This window comes from Vulpes vulpes, chromosome 10 (assembly GCF_048418805.1).
Source record: "Vulpes vulpes isolate BD-2025 chromosome 10, VulVul3, whole genome shotgun sequence".
In the NCBI taxonomy this organism is placed as follows: domain Eukaryota; kingdom Metazoa; phylum Chordata; class Mammalia; order Carnivora; family Canidae; genus Vulpes; species Vulpes vulpes.
Window position 1 is genome coordinate 53,276,114 of NC_132789.1, and position 15,103 is coordinate 53,291,216.

The 15,103-nt window shown below is 38.1% G+C and overlaps 1 protein-coding gene and 1 pseudogene across 26 annotated transcripts in view; one reads left to right on the top strand and one right to left on the bottom strand.

Moving 5' to 3' along the window:
- Positions 1–15,103, top strand: part of EIF2B3 (eukaryotic translation initiation factor 2B subunit gamma) — a 143,848-nt gene that overhangs the window by 39,333 nt on the left and 89,412 nt on the right. For all 26 annotated transcript variants that reach the window (XM_072724156.1, XM_025991966.2, XM_072724166.1 and 23 more), the window contains 2 exons: positions 2,543–2,702; positions 11,645–11,756. In XM_072724156.1, the coding sequence (XP_072580257.1) occupies positions 2,543–2,702; positions 11,645–11,756 (272 nt within the window). The remainder of the gene's footprint in view (positions 1–2,542; positions 2,703–11,644; positions 11,757–15,103) is intronic.
- On the bottom strand, positions 7,813–7,983 carry LOC112914801 (small ribosomal subunit protein uS14-like; annotated as a pseudogene).

The following is a 15,103-nucleotide window of genomic DNA, read 5'->3' on the forward strand; positions in this document are numbered from 1 at the left end:
GGCGCTAAACCGCTGAGCCACTTTGGGCTGCCCTTTTTCAGATTTTTTAAAGTAGCAAAACCTGTATTCCAAACCAAAACTTATACAGAAACTCAAAAAATAACCCTGGCCGACTCAGAAAGAGCAATAAGTACCAGGCTTTACCTGAGGCACCTCTGGGAAACTGCACGTGTGCTATTGGGAAACACTCATGTAGTCAATTTAAACTGAAGTGTAAGGAATTTGTTTTTCAACATATTGTTTTAGCAAATCTGTTTTCTACATTTATGATGAAATGTAGTAACAGAATGTATAGATAGGAATTTGTTTTAAAAATATTAAGATGCGGGGGATCCCTGGGTGGCGCAGCAGGTTTGGCGCCTGCCTTTGGCCCAGGGCGCGATCCTGGAGACCCGGGATCGAATCCCACGTCGGGCTCCCGGTGCATGGAGCCTGCTTCTCCCTCTGCCTGTGTCTCTGCATCTCTCTCTCTCTGTGTGTGTGACTATCATAAATAAATAAAAATTAAAATAAAATAAAATAAAATAAAAAATAAAAATATTAAGATGCTTACATTTTAACACTTTCTAGTCCAAGTGCCTTCCATGTTTCAGAACAGGACCTGGCTGAGCATAGAGTAAGTGCTCATAAATGTTAAGTAAATAAGTTGTTACAAGTGATAATCCAGTTTCTGCCTGGGCACTTCTTATGATGGGAAACTCATTGCCTTACAAAATTATTCTTTTTGACAGATGTAAGTTAATATGGAAATCAAAAATACTTTTCATGTTTTACCTATTTGCTCATTACCTAGTTTGGTCTTGGGCTAGTCACGTAAAATTTTGTTTTTCCTTAAGGCTGCCAAGTATTTAAAGGCTGGTATTATCTCTTCCTAAACACCACCCCATAATCCTTGTCATGCTCACTGTCTCCCCCACAAAATCTTTTCCCTACTAAACAACTTCTCTTCTTTAAGCTGTCCTGTTTCCAGCTCTTGCACCACCTTAATCTTCTTATTGTACCTTTTTAATCAAGTTATCAAAGTTAACTTTTTTTAAAATTTTTTATTTATTTATTCAATCAGAGAGAGACAGAGAGAGGCAGAGACACAGACAGAGGGAGAAGCGGGCTCCATGCAGGAAGCCCGACATGGGACTCGATCCAGGGTCTCCAGGATCACGCCCTGGGCTGCAGGCGGCGCTAAACCGCTGCGCCACCAGGGCTGCCCCAAAGTTAACTCTTAAAGTATGATACTCCAGTTGATAGCTAGTACCCATAGTAGTAGTGGGTATAAGACAGACCTAAATTTAAAAGTATCTAAGATCTAGGGCAGCCTGGGTGGCTCAGTGGTTTAGCGCCACCTTCAGCCCAGGGCATGACCCTGGAGACCCGGGATCAAGTCCCACATTGGGCTCCCTCCGAGGAGCCTGCTCATTCCCTCTGCCTGTGTCTCTGCCTCTCTTTCTCTCTGTGTACACACTCTCATTAGTAAATAAATAAAATATTTTTTTAAAAAAAGTAAGATCTAAATTTAAGTGACTTTGGTATCTAATACTATAGACTAGAAACTCCCTTAAGTGGGTCTTTAAACTAGTAAAGCTGTATTTCTTTAGATACTATTCACTATAAAGATTATTTATTTATATGAATAGTCATTACAGGTTGTTAGATCTTAGGTAGTTACCTAGCTACTGTAAACCTGTTTCTTTGTCTGTAAAGTACAAATAATAACAGTGCTTATAGCATAGGATTCTAAAGATTGGAAATGCATGCAAAGTGTTATCACAATTCCTGGCCAATAGTATACATTCAATAAACATTAATTGCTATTACTAGCTATTATAATTAATCTGAATTACTAGAAATGCAATCAGAATACCCACCACATGAGAACATGTTTTTATTTTTTTCATTCATTCATCATATAGTTACTAAAAGGCTATTATGTGCCAGACCTGTGGTAGTCAGGTCTCATATTTCTTATCCATAAAAATGGGAACAAATAATATTAATAGTAACAATCCTACCTCATGGTATTGTTATAAGAATTAAATGAGTGATTTTATACATACTTGAGGTTGTATAGTAATTGTTACTAGTTAGATTGGTCTCCTGAAAAATAGGCATTATATTCATTCTTTTATTTTCTAGTACTATAGCAGAGTGCTTTATAGTATTTCATAACCATATGGAATCATCAGACTATATGAAAATACTTTTCAAACTGTAAAGGAATGTATACATTTAAGATCATTAATTCCACATGGAAATAGACAATGTGGTAGTTTTCAGACTCTGTTTCTTAGAGCACAGGATTCCAGTGGTGCCTCAGATTGGTCAGCAATAAGGCACACGCAAGAGGAGATAGATATTCCAGACCCTCCCCTAGCAAAGTTCAGTTAAAACAACCCTATTTATTTTACTTATTCTGCTGCTATAAAAAAGGTTTGAAAGTGAGTGTCCAGTTTGTGTGTGCTGCCAAGCCGTTGTAAGTTTATCCTGTAATGATTTGTGTGATCTATTATCTTTTGTGATATTGACTTCCCCTTTCTCCATTTGACAGACAGATGTACTAGTTCTGAGCTGTGATCTGATAACAGATGTTGCCTTACATGAAGTTGTGGACCTGTTCAGAGCTCACGATGCATCACTTGCCATGTTAATGAGAAAAGGCCAAGATGGCTTAGAACAAGTTCCAGGTCAAAAGGGAAAAAAAAAAGCAGGTAAGGAGTTTGATTTATTTGTATATTGGGTTTTTATAATTATTATTATTATCATTCATGCTTTCACTTAAGAAACATTTGCTGAGGGGCGTCTGGGTGGCTCAGTCAGTTACATGTCTGCCTTAGGCTCAGGTCATGATCCCCGGGTCCTAGGATCAAGCTCTGCATGGGGCTCCCTGCTTGGCTTGGGGCTCCCTGCTCGGCAGGGAGCCTGTTTATCCCTCTCCCGCTCCCTCTGCTTGTGCTTTCTCTCTCTCTCTGTGTGTCAAATAAATAAATAAAATCTTTTTAAAAAAGGAAAAAGAAACATTTACTGAGAAGTGTCTGTATTGCCGGCTCTGTGCTAAGGGTTGATGACATAAAGTCAAATAAGACACAGTCCCTGGGATCCCTGGGTGGCTCAGCGATTTAGAGCCTGCCTTCAGCCCAGGGCGAGATCCTAGAGTCCCGGGATTGAGTCCCACGTCGGGCTCCCTGCATGGAGCCTGCTTCTCCCTCTGCCTGTGTCTCTGCCTCTCTCTGTGTGTGGGTGTCTCTTGTGAATAAATGAATAAAATCTTTAAAAAGAACTTTTTTAAAAGACATAGTCCCTTACTTGAAGGGGCTTAGAACTATTTTCTTTTTAAGATAGCAGATTCACCATAGAGCAGAGAGCTCGATGCAAGGCTCAATCTGAGGACCCTGGGATCATGACCTGAGCCAAAGCAATCTTGAGAAAAAACAAAATTGGAAGCATCGTGCTCCCTGATCTCAAATTGTATTATAAAGCTATAGTAATTAAAACAGTATGGTATTGACATAAAAACAGACACATAGATCAGTGGAACAGAGTAAAGAGCACAAAATTAAACCCACACATATATGGTCAGTTTATGACTAAGGAGCCAGTATACCATGGGGAAAGGACAGTCTCTTCAAGAAATAGTGTTGGGAAAATTGAACATCCACATGCAAAAGAATGAACCTGGATCACTATCTTATACCGTACACAAACATTAACTCAAAATTAATTAAAAACTTAAATTAAGACCTGAAACTATAAAATTCCTAAAAGAAAACATAGGCCATAAGCTTGTTGACGTAAGTCCTCTTGATTTTTTTTGTCTAATACCAAAAGCAAAAGCAAGAAAAGCAAAAATAAACAAGGGGGACTACATCAAACTAAAAAGCTTCTGTGCAGTAAAAGAAACCATCAACAAAATGAAAAGGCAGTGTACTGAATTGGAGAAAATATTTGCAAGTCATATATCTGATAAGGGGTAACATCCAAAATATATAAAGAACTCATATAACTTAATTAGAGAAAATCAAACAATCTAATTAAAAAATGGGTAGGAGATTTGAATAGACATTTTTCTAAAAACCATACAGGGGGTCAGTAGGCACATAAAGAAATGCCTTACATCATTAATCATAAGGGAAATGCAAACCACAATGAGAGATCATCTCATACATTTTAGAATGGCTATTACCAGGGAGCCTGGGTGGTTCAGTTAGTTAAGTGTCCAACTCTTGATGTCAGCTCAGGTCTCAATCTCAGGGTTGTGAGTTCAAGTCCCACAATGGGCTCCACACTGGGCATGGAATCTACATTTAAAAAAATGGCTATTACCAAAAAGACAAGTAATAAGTGTTGGTGAGGATATGTAGAAAAGGAAACTCTCATGTACTATTGGTGAGAATGTAAATTGGTACAGCCACTTTGGAAGACAGTATGGCAGTTCCTTAAAAAATTAAAAATAGAACTACCATATGGAAGGCAGACGCTCAACCACTGAGCCACCCAGAGGTCCCTTAGAACTACCATATGATACAATGATTCCACTTCTAAATATTTCTTCAAAGAAAATGAAAACACTAATGCAAAAAGATACATGCACCCCCTTATTCCTTGCAGCATTATATGTAGTGGCTAAGACGTGGAAACAATCTAAATGTCCTTCAGTCCATGAATGAATAAAGAAATTGTGGTATCTGTACACAATGGAATATTATTTAGCCATAAAAAACACTGAAATCTTGCCATTTGCAACAATACAGTTGGACCTCAAGGATATTATGCTAAGCGAAATAAGTTAGAGAAAGACATCATATGATCTCTTTTACATGTGGAATCTAAAACAAATTTTTTTAACCAAGCTCATAGATACAGAGAACAAATTGCTGCTGGTTTCCAGAGGTGGTAAGTGGGGGATGGGAGAAATAGGTGAACTGCTTTTTGTTTTAGTTTAAATAAATTGAAATTTTTTTTAAAGATTTTATTTATTTATTTGAGATAGAAAGAACAAGCAAGAGAGAGAGAGAATGAATGGGGCAGGGGGCAGAAGGAGAAACAGATGGAGAGAGCAGGGAGCCCGATGTGGGGCTTGATCCCAGGACCCTAGGATCACTACCTGATCCAAAGGCAGATGCTCAACTGACTGAGCCACCCACATGCCCCAATAAATTGAATTTTTAAAGATGTTTGGTTAAAACCTGCAAAAAAAAAAAAAAAAAAAAAGGACGCCTGGATGGCCAGCAGTTGAATGTCTGCCTTTAGCTCAGGGCGTGATCCTGGGGTCTTGGGATCAAGTCCCACATCGGGCTCCCCTCAGAAAGACTCTTTCTCCCTCTGCCCGTGTCTCTGCCTCTCTCTGTGTGCCTCTCATGAATAAAATATAAAATAAAATAAAATAAAATAAAATAAAATAAAATAAAATAAAATAAAATAATAAAATAAATAAAATAAAAAAAATAAAGAATAAAATAAAATAAAATAACAAAACATAATATATGTAATCTTCTGCTTGTTCATGATTCTTTAGGTTGGCAGCTTGGCCTGTTGTAAGTGAGTTGGCTCGTTTCTGATATCAGCTAGTATATATTAACTGTTGCTGCCAGTGTATAAGTTGCTGCATAACAAGTTACCATAAACGTAACATCTTAAAACAATACTGTGGGTCAGGAGTCCAGGCTTTACTTGGTTGGATCCTCTGATTCAGAGTCTTTTAAAAAACTAAAATCAAGGTGTCATCTAGGGTTGAGGTCTCATCTGAAGACTCAACTAGGAAAGGATTTCCTTCTTCTTTTTATTTTTTAAAGATTTTATTTATTTATTCATGATAGAGAGAGAGGCAGAGAGGCCGAGACACAGGCAGAGGGGGAAGCAGGCTCCATGCTGGGAGCCTGATGTGGGACTCGATCCTGGGACTCCAGGATCACTCCCTGGACCAAAGGCAGGTGCTAAACCGCTGAGCCACCCAGGGATTCCCCCCCCCCCCTTTTTTAAATTATTTATTCATGAGAGACAGAGAGAGAGGCAGAGAGAGATACAGGCAGAGGGAGAAGCAGGCTCCACGCAGGGAGCCTAACATGGGACTCTATCCCGGGTCTCCAGGATCACGCCCCGGGCCAAAGGTGGCGCCAAACTGCTGAGCCACCCAGACTGCCCCTCCCCAAGGATTTCCTTCTAAGCTCACTTGTTTTTGGCAGAAATTTAGTTCCCTATGGACTAATTGGACTGAAAGCCTTAGTTTCTAACTGGCTGTTGGCTGTTGGCCAGAGCCTGCCCTCATTTCTGTATCACTTGGGCCTCTTCAGCATAACAACTTGCTTCACCAAAGCCAGCAAGGAAAAGAATCTTCTAGCAAGACAGAAATTACAAAGTTATGTGACTGAATAACAAAAGTAACATCTCATCACTTTTGCCATATTCTGTTGGTTAGAAGCAAGTTGCTAGGCCAGCCTGTATTCAGTGGGTGGGGATACAGGAGGGTGTGAATACCAAGAGGCAATTAGCTTTCTTGGAGACAGCCTACCACAATTGGGCTCACTGATATGTCTAGGGCCTCAGCTGTAATAGTTGAGTTTCTCTTTGCATCTAGTCTCTTACCATACTGGAGGCCCAAGCTATTCACATGACAGCAGCAGGTTCTAAAAGAGTAATAGAAGCTACAAAGTCTCATGAAGCTAAGCTTGGAACTCAGACTGTCACTTCTCTTGCACTCTGTTCAAAGTAGTTGCTAGGCCAGTCTTGATATAAAGGATGGGGAACTAGACCTTACCTCTTTTTTTTCCCCTCCTACGAGCACTTTCTTTTCCTTTAATTTTTTTTATGGTGGTAAGATACATGGAAAATTTATCATCTTTTTTTAAATGTACAGTTCAGTGGTATTAAATATACATTTATAATATTGTGCAACCATCACCATCATCCCTCTCCATAACTCTTCCCACCTCGTGAAACTGGGACTCTATATTCATTAAACAATAATCCCCATTTCTCCCTTTCAGACATAGCCCCCAGAAATAACCATTATATTTTCTGTCTCTATAATTTTGACTCTTTTAAGTTCCCTGTATAAGTGGAGTCATACAGTATTTATCTTTTTGTCACTGGCTTATTTCACATAGTATAATGTCCTCAAGGTTCATCTATGTTTAGCATATTGCAGAATTGCCTTCATTTTTAAGGCTGAATAATATTTTCTTGTGTGTATATATATATTATATTTTGCTTATCTGTTACTCCATCAGTGGACACTTGGGTTGCTTTCAAATTTTAGCTATTGTGAATAATGCTATTATGAACAGGGATGTATACATCTCTCTGTGAAACCCTGCTTCCAGTTCTTTTGGGTGGTATACCCAGAAGTGGAATTGCTGAATCATATGGTAATTCTATTTTTAATTTTTTGAAGAACCACTATACTATTTTATATGATGGCTATACCATTTTCTGTTCTAGACCTTACCTCTTGAAGGGAAGAAGAACAACAGATTTGTAACCCTTTAGGGCAGCCCAGGTGGCTCAGCCGTTTAGCGCCGCCTTCAGCCCAGGGCATGATCCTGGAGACCCAGGATCAAGTCCCATGTCAGGCTTCCTGCATGGAGCCTGCTTCTCCCTCTGCCTGTGTCTCTGCCTCTCTCTCTCTCTCTCTCTCAGTGTGTGTGTGTGTGTGTGTGTGTGTGTGTAGTGAATAAATAAATAAAATCTTAAAAAAAAAAAAAGATTTGTAACCCTTTAAATCTACGGTCTACATTTTTTTCCATAATTGAAGTATTTTTATTTTATGTACAATGAGTTGGCATTAAGGTAGGAATCTTGGATGACCCATTCAAGGGAGTTCTCTTAATACAACTTAATGAAGCCTACATCCTTTGTATACTGATGGAAACACTGACAGCATGTATTGAGGCCGAATTTCAGATCATACCATGCTGATTTGAGCAGCCATGGCAAGAACAAGAAGAACCCCGACCAGATTTCCAGATGACTCCGGTAGAACTGCTGGTAACCCATCTTACCCTCTCAGCTGCAATGAAGCAAAAGGGCTACTATATACATTTTTAGTTTTGATTTGCTAATATTTTATTTAGGATTCTTGTACTTATATAATAAATGAATATGCCTGTAATTTTCCTTTCTTATAATACTTTTGTCTGGTCTTGGCATTTTTGTCTGGTCTTGGCATTGATTATACTAGCCTTATAAAATGAATTGGAATTCCCTACTATAAACATAATGCTTGTCACAGGAAAGGTGCACAAGTATATTTATTAGTTGAATGAATGAATGGACAAGTAAGTGACTATAGAGGAGATAGAAGGGTCAAGAAGGTAAAGAAGGTCAGAAGTAAAAATCAACTAGGAAAAAATATGAATAGTTGACAGAATTTTTTTAATGGAAATTCATAGTTTTAACCATTTTTCCCCGTTTAGCTTTTTTTAAAAAAGATTTTATTTGACAGAGAGGGAAAGCACAAGCAGGGGGAACAGCAGGCAGTGGAAGAGGGAGAAGCAGGCTTCCTGCTAAGGGCCTCAATCCCAGGGTCCTGGGATCATGACCTGAACCACCCAAGCACCCCTTAACTGTTTTCTTAATCTCATTTGTGTAGTCTGTTTAGGATGGACATTCTGATGTTACCTGCTCTGCTCCAAAAGTAGAATTTGCTGTTAAAACAGAACAGAAAAAAAACCTTTCCCAATTCCTATAATTTGTAGCATATTCTGAAATCTCAGTTACTATGGTAGCTACAAGGAAGCAAATACAAGGAAGGAGACCCTGAGAGTGAGGAATGTGAGTCAAGAGCACATAGCTGAAACATGGACTTGTTGGAAATCACTGGTCCCAGGACATTCAGTAATTCAAGGTTTTGTGGGCTGAAGGACTTGGATAGAACAAGAACTCCAAATTATATCCAAAAATAACATCACTGTGTTTCTTTTTAAAATGTTGGCTCATAATCAGACTGTTGCAGACTGTTATATTCTCAAATTTCCTTGTAATGGATGAATTGATGTACGTCATATCTACTATGTGACATTTGAAATTCTCTGCAAATTTTGCTTCAAACTAAATTTTCTGTAAAACTTACCTTCAAAAAAAAAAAAACAACTTACCTTCAAATTGGAATTACCCTTCCTTCTAAGTTTGTTTATTTATCTCTACACCCAGTGTGGGGCTCAGATTCATGAACATGAGATCAAGAGTCACATGCTCTTCTGACTGAGCCAGCTGAGCACCCTAACATAAAACTTTTTATGGTAGTTTTTCTCTATTTAGATTCAGACACTGCATATGATAAAATGACTAGAAATCATCTGAAGGAAAGAATGCTTTCAAGCACCTAGGCTAAACACATTACACACTTGAGTAATACATTTGGTTCTAGGTGTGTAGGCAGCTGCAGCCAACACTGAAACATGTTCAGTTATGTAGTAGCAGTTGTCAGTACGAGGCAAACAAATTCATCTATAGAAATACTATTTTTCTAGGGACATTTGGGTGGCTTAGTTGGTTAAGTGTCAGGCTCTTGATCTCAGCTCTGGTCTTGAGTTCATGAGTTCAAGCCCCATGTTGGGCTCCACATTGGGCATGGAGCCTGCTTATAAAAAAGAAATATTTTTCTAGAGCTCAACTTTTTTTTCCTTTTTCCAAAGAGGTATTAAATCCTTGATTTATTTGATTGTTGTGAGGATCAAATGAGAGCATATATTCTAATTTTTTTTTAATTTTTTAAAAATTTATTTATTTATGATAGTCACAGAGAGAGAGAGAGAGGCAGAGACACAGGCAGAGGGAGAAGCAGGCTCTATGCACCGGGAGCCCGATGTGGGATTCGATCCCGGGTCTCCAGGATCGCGCCCTGGGCTAAAGGCAGGCGCCAAACCGCTGCGCCACCCAGGGATCCTTGTTTAATTTTTTAAAACATTTTATTTAATCTTTGTGTTAATAGAGCTTTACAAATATTAACTGATTTAATCCTCATAACAAGCCTTTGTGAAGTAGACACTATTATGATACCAATTTTGCAGATGAAACTGAGGAACGAAAAAGTTTAGTAACTTGCTTAAAGACATACAGCTAGTAAGTGGGATTTATACCAGGAGGTTAGGCCTCAAAGGCTCTCTTCTTAATCATACAGTGCTGTGCTGCCTCTATATTAAATGCTTTGTAAGTTATAGATATATACTGTACAGATGTTAGTAGGAGCTTTTATTAAGTACCTGACACTGTACTAGATGTTATTGAAGATATAAGCCTGCCTCTGAAGAATTTATAATCTGGTTGGTAGAAAGAAATATAACATAGAAAACAGCAGTAACATGACAACCTGAAACATCACTGTCTACCAGGGAACTCTCCACATTAGTAAATATGCACCTTATTTTCTTTGAGTCCTCTCTTACACGGCATAAAATCTAATGCATAATAGACATATAGATAATGTTGATTGAATGTACATGTCCTTAAATGATGTTATTCCCATTTCCACAGTGAGCAGATGTAGGGTATTATTTGCAGAGAAAGAATTCCTTGTTACACTTTCTGTGCTGTGTGTGAGTTTACAGATCATCCACGGATGTGGCTTTTCTTTCTTTTTTTTTTTAAACCTTAGGAAGTTTTATCTTTTTTATTAAGATTTTATTTATTCATGAGAGACACAGAGAGAGAGAGGCAAGAGACATAGGCAGAAGGAGAAGCAGGCTCCATGCAAGGAGTCTGAGTCTCCAAAATCATGACCTAAGCTAAAAGCAGATGCTTAACCCCTGAGCCACCCAGGTGTCCCTCATTTTTTTTTTTTTACAAACATTACATATATTTAAAATGTACAGTAATATATTGCTGTATGTAGACATGATTGTGAAATGATTACCATAGTCAAACTAATTAGTATATCTACCACCTCCATAGCTCTTTGTTTTTGAGATAATTTCATATTTACAGATAATTTTCATATTTCATATTTACAGATTACAGGACTAGTACAGAGAACTTATATATCCTTTACCAAGATTCCCCAAATGTTAACATTAGTTCTGTTATTCTCTCCTCATGATATACATTCAATATATAATATGTATATATATTACATACGCTTTATTATTTTTCTGAGCTATTTGAGAATAAGTTGCAGATAATGATTCCTTTTTTCTTTTTTTTAAAAAGATTTTATTTATTTATTCATGATAGACACAGAGAGAGAGAGAGGCAGAGACACAGAGGGTGAGGCAGGCTCCATGCAGGGAGCCCAATGTGGGACTCAATCCCGGGACCTCAGGATCACGCCCTGGGCCAAAGGCAGGCGTCAAACCGCTGAGCCACCCAGGGATCCCCGATAATGATTCCTTTTGCCTTTAAATACATCAGTGTGTATCCTGCCCCCAACCCCTCACTGCCACCCAAAAAGGACACTCTGTTGAAACAGGAAATTACACTGCTACAATATTCTAATCTACAGACCCTTTTCAAACTTTACCAGTTTACCTAATAACATCCTTTAGAACAATACAAAAATATTTTGACTATCTATGTTTAAACATTGCGGTAAGTATGTGCTATATAACAATCTTGTATTTAGTTCCAAGAGAATTGTGAGCAGGTGCCCTGTCCCCCTGACTTAGTCATGCAGGCAGGGGTGAATGGCTTTGTTTGATTTCCCTTCTTTTGTATGATTCAGTGGAACAGCGTGACTTCATTGGAGTGGACAGCACAGGAAAGAGGCTGCTCTTCATGGCTAATGAAGCAGACTTGGATGAAGAGCTGGTCATTAAGGGATCCATCCTGCAGAAGTAAGCCCTAGGGTTTTTCTTTCTGGCAATTTTCCTTGTCTTAAAACAAAATAAAACCACCCAGTGGATGGGAAAGGGGGAATGAAAACTAGATTATACTGTGTGAAATTGACAAAAGTATGTGACTGTTTTCCCATGAGACAGAATGAAGGCTTCTCCTCACCACACAAGCTTAGCTTTTCCCTGTGTCTTTTCTTGCCAGGGTAGAGTCAAATCCTGCATAGCAGTAGGGCAAAGCAGCTGTGGGGAGAAGAGGAAACAGGACTGTGTTTCTAACAGTATTATAGAACTTCCTTTTTTTTTTTAATTGCGGTAAACACACAACAAAAATTTACCATCTTAACAACTTTTAAGTATACAGTTCACTAGTGTTAAACATATTGACATTGTTGTGAAACAGATCTCCAGAACTTTTTCATCTTGCAAATCTGAAGTTCTGCATCTGTTAAACAACAGCTCTTCTCTTTTCCCTATCCCCAGCTCCTGGTAACCACCACTTGACTTTCAGTTTCTATGAATTTGACTACTTTAGATAGATAGATACCTCAGATAAGTAGAATTATACAGTATTTGTCTTTTGTTGACTGGCTTATTTCATTTAGTATAGTATCCTCAGGGTTCATCCATGTTGTAGCATGTATCAGAATTTCCTTCTTTTTTAAAGCAACATAATACTCCCATTGTGTGTACATGCCACATTTTTTAAATTTATTCATCTGTCACTAGACATTTCGGTTACTTCCACCTCGTAGCTGTTGTGAATGATGCTGCAGTGAACATGAGTGTACACATATCCCTTTGTGAGCCTGCTTTAAATTCTTCTAGATATACTACCAGTAGTGGGATTGCTGGATTATGGCAGTTCTATTTTTTTATTTTTATTTATTTATTTATTTGTTTGTTTGTTTGTTTGTTTGTTTTTAGTTCTTTTTTTAAAAATATTTTATTTATTTATTCATGAGAGACACAGAAAGAGAGAGGCAGAGACTTAGGCAGAGGGAGAAGCAGGCTCCATGCAGGGAACCCAATGCGGGACTTGATCCCAGAACTCCAGAATCATGCCCTGAGCTGAAGCCAGACGCTCAACCGCTGAGCCACCCAGGCATCCCAACAGTTCTATTTTTAATTTTTCGAGGAATCTCCCTACTGTTTTTCATAGTGGCTGTGCCATTTACAATCCCACCAGCAGTGCACAAAGATTCCAGTTTCTGTGCATCCTCATGAACACTTACTTTTTTCTATTTTTTGTAGTAACCACCCTAGTGGCTACTAATGGATAACCTAGGCACATCTTCTTTAATCACCATTTATTGAGAGCTCCCCCAGCATGGACTTTTTCATCAGAAGCCACCATACTCAGAGCTTTACTACCTGATACCAGTACACAGGAATGTTGAAAAACTGTTTGGAGCCTGGATTGGACTTGTCTATTGTTTTACCATAGCATCCTTGTCCCAGATTGGAATTCTCTGTTGTTCTTTTTTTTTTTTTCCTCTGTTATTCTTTATTAAACCCATTTTTGTTGCTTTAAAAACAAACAAAAAACATGTTTGGAGCCTGGATGAAATGAATGTGAGAGGAATAAGTTGGGAAGGAAAAGTGTCTTGCTTATTGTTTTGCTCTCTATAGAGCACAGCAGAGGTAGGAGACATATTTCAAAATATGTATTCTAATGAAAATGAAACTTAATTCTAGCTTCAGTTAGCCCAGTGGATTAGAGTTTGATATTAGAGCCTTCATTGTCTCATCTATAAAAATGGGTTTAGTAATAATAGGGCTGCCATGGGAAATAAATGTACATAAAACAACATAATACCTGTTTCATAATAAGTAGCCAAAAAATTGTAGACAATTTTTTTAAAGATTTTATTTATTTATTCATGAGAGAGAGAAGCAGAGAGAGAAGCAGGCTCCATGCAGGGTGCCCTATATGGGACTCCATCCCGAGACCACAGGATCACGACCTGAGCTGAAGGCAGATGCTCAACCACTGAACCACCCAGGCATCCCAATTATTATTATTTCTAAATAAATAAACAACACTTGAAAATACATGCATAATATCATTTCCAAATTAAATTGGTTGTTTCGATTGCCTTGCAGACTTCCTACTACTAATTCCTAATTAAATATGAAAAAATAATATAAAACTGACAGAAATTTCAACAATGGCAAAGTAAGATAATTAAATACAATAAAGCTTAAAAACTGGTGATCAAGGAAAGAAACAAGATTCTGATGAGAAACAGAAAGGAATAAAAATAGGCTCCCAACTCCACCCTATCACCATTCCCTAGAAGCCATACTGATGTATTAATGAATCCCATAAATTCTCAACTAATAGCTCCAAAGCTGGAAAGAAGTAACTGAGCACATATCTGTACTTTTATCTTCTTCTGACTGAGAATCAATGGGAAGAACTATTTGCAAGTAAATGATAAACCGGGGAAAATGAACAATGAGGCTGACTCTTTAACAGAAACAAAAGATCAAGGAGCACTGGGGTGGCTCAGTGTTTGAGCGTCTGCCTTTGGCTCAAGTCGTGATCCTGGGGTCCTGGGATCAAATCTCGTATTGAGCTCCCCACAGGGAGCCTGCTTCTCCCTCTGCCTCTGTCTCTGTCTCTGTCTCTCTCTCTCTCTCTTTGTGTCTCTCATGAATGAATAAATAAAATCTTTGGAAAAAAAAAAAAAGAAAAAGGAGATCAAGCCTAAAAATGAATAAATAGGTGAAGTAATATAAAGCCAGAAACTATTCCTCTGTAGGAGTAGAATATATTCCTTAATTATATGGAATGAAACAAGAATATTTAACAGAATCTCAGGAAGGAGGGGCGCCTGGTTGGCTCAGTCAGTTAAGCATCTAACTCTTGATTTCAGCCCAGGTCATGATCTCAAGGTTGTGAGACCTGTGTTAGGCTCTGTGTTCAGTGCAGAGTCTGCTTAAGAGTTTCTCTCTCTCTCCCTCTCCCTCTGCCTTTCTCTCCTGCTCATATTCTCTCTCAGTAAATAAATAAATAAAATATTTTTTTGAAAATTAAAAAAAAAAGAATCTCAGGAAAGAAAAATGTTTTAACAAAGATCCTGCAGTTCCCTAGCTGTGTTTCCTATGCCCCTTCTGTCTCTCTGACTCATCATTTCCTAAAGCCATAGGACCGTACACAGAATACAAAATAACCGGCACTACTGGGTATTTACCCAAAGAAAACAAAAATAGTATTTGAAAAGATCTGTACATTCCTGTGTTTATTGCAGCATTATTTACAGTAGCCAAGATAAGGAAGCAACTTGTGTCCATCGATAGATAAATGGATAAAGATGATGTGGTAATATATACAATGAAATATT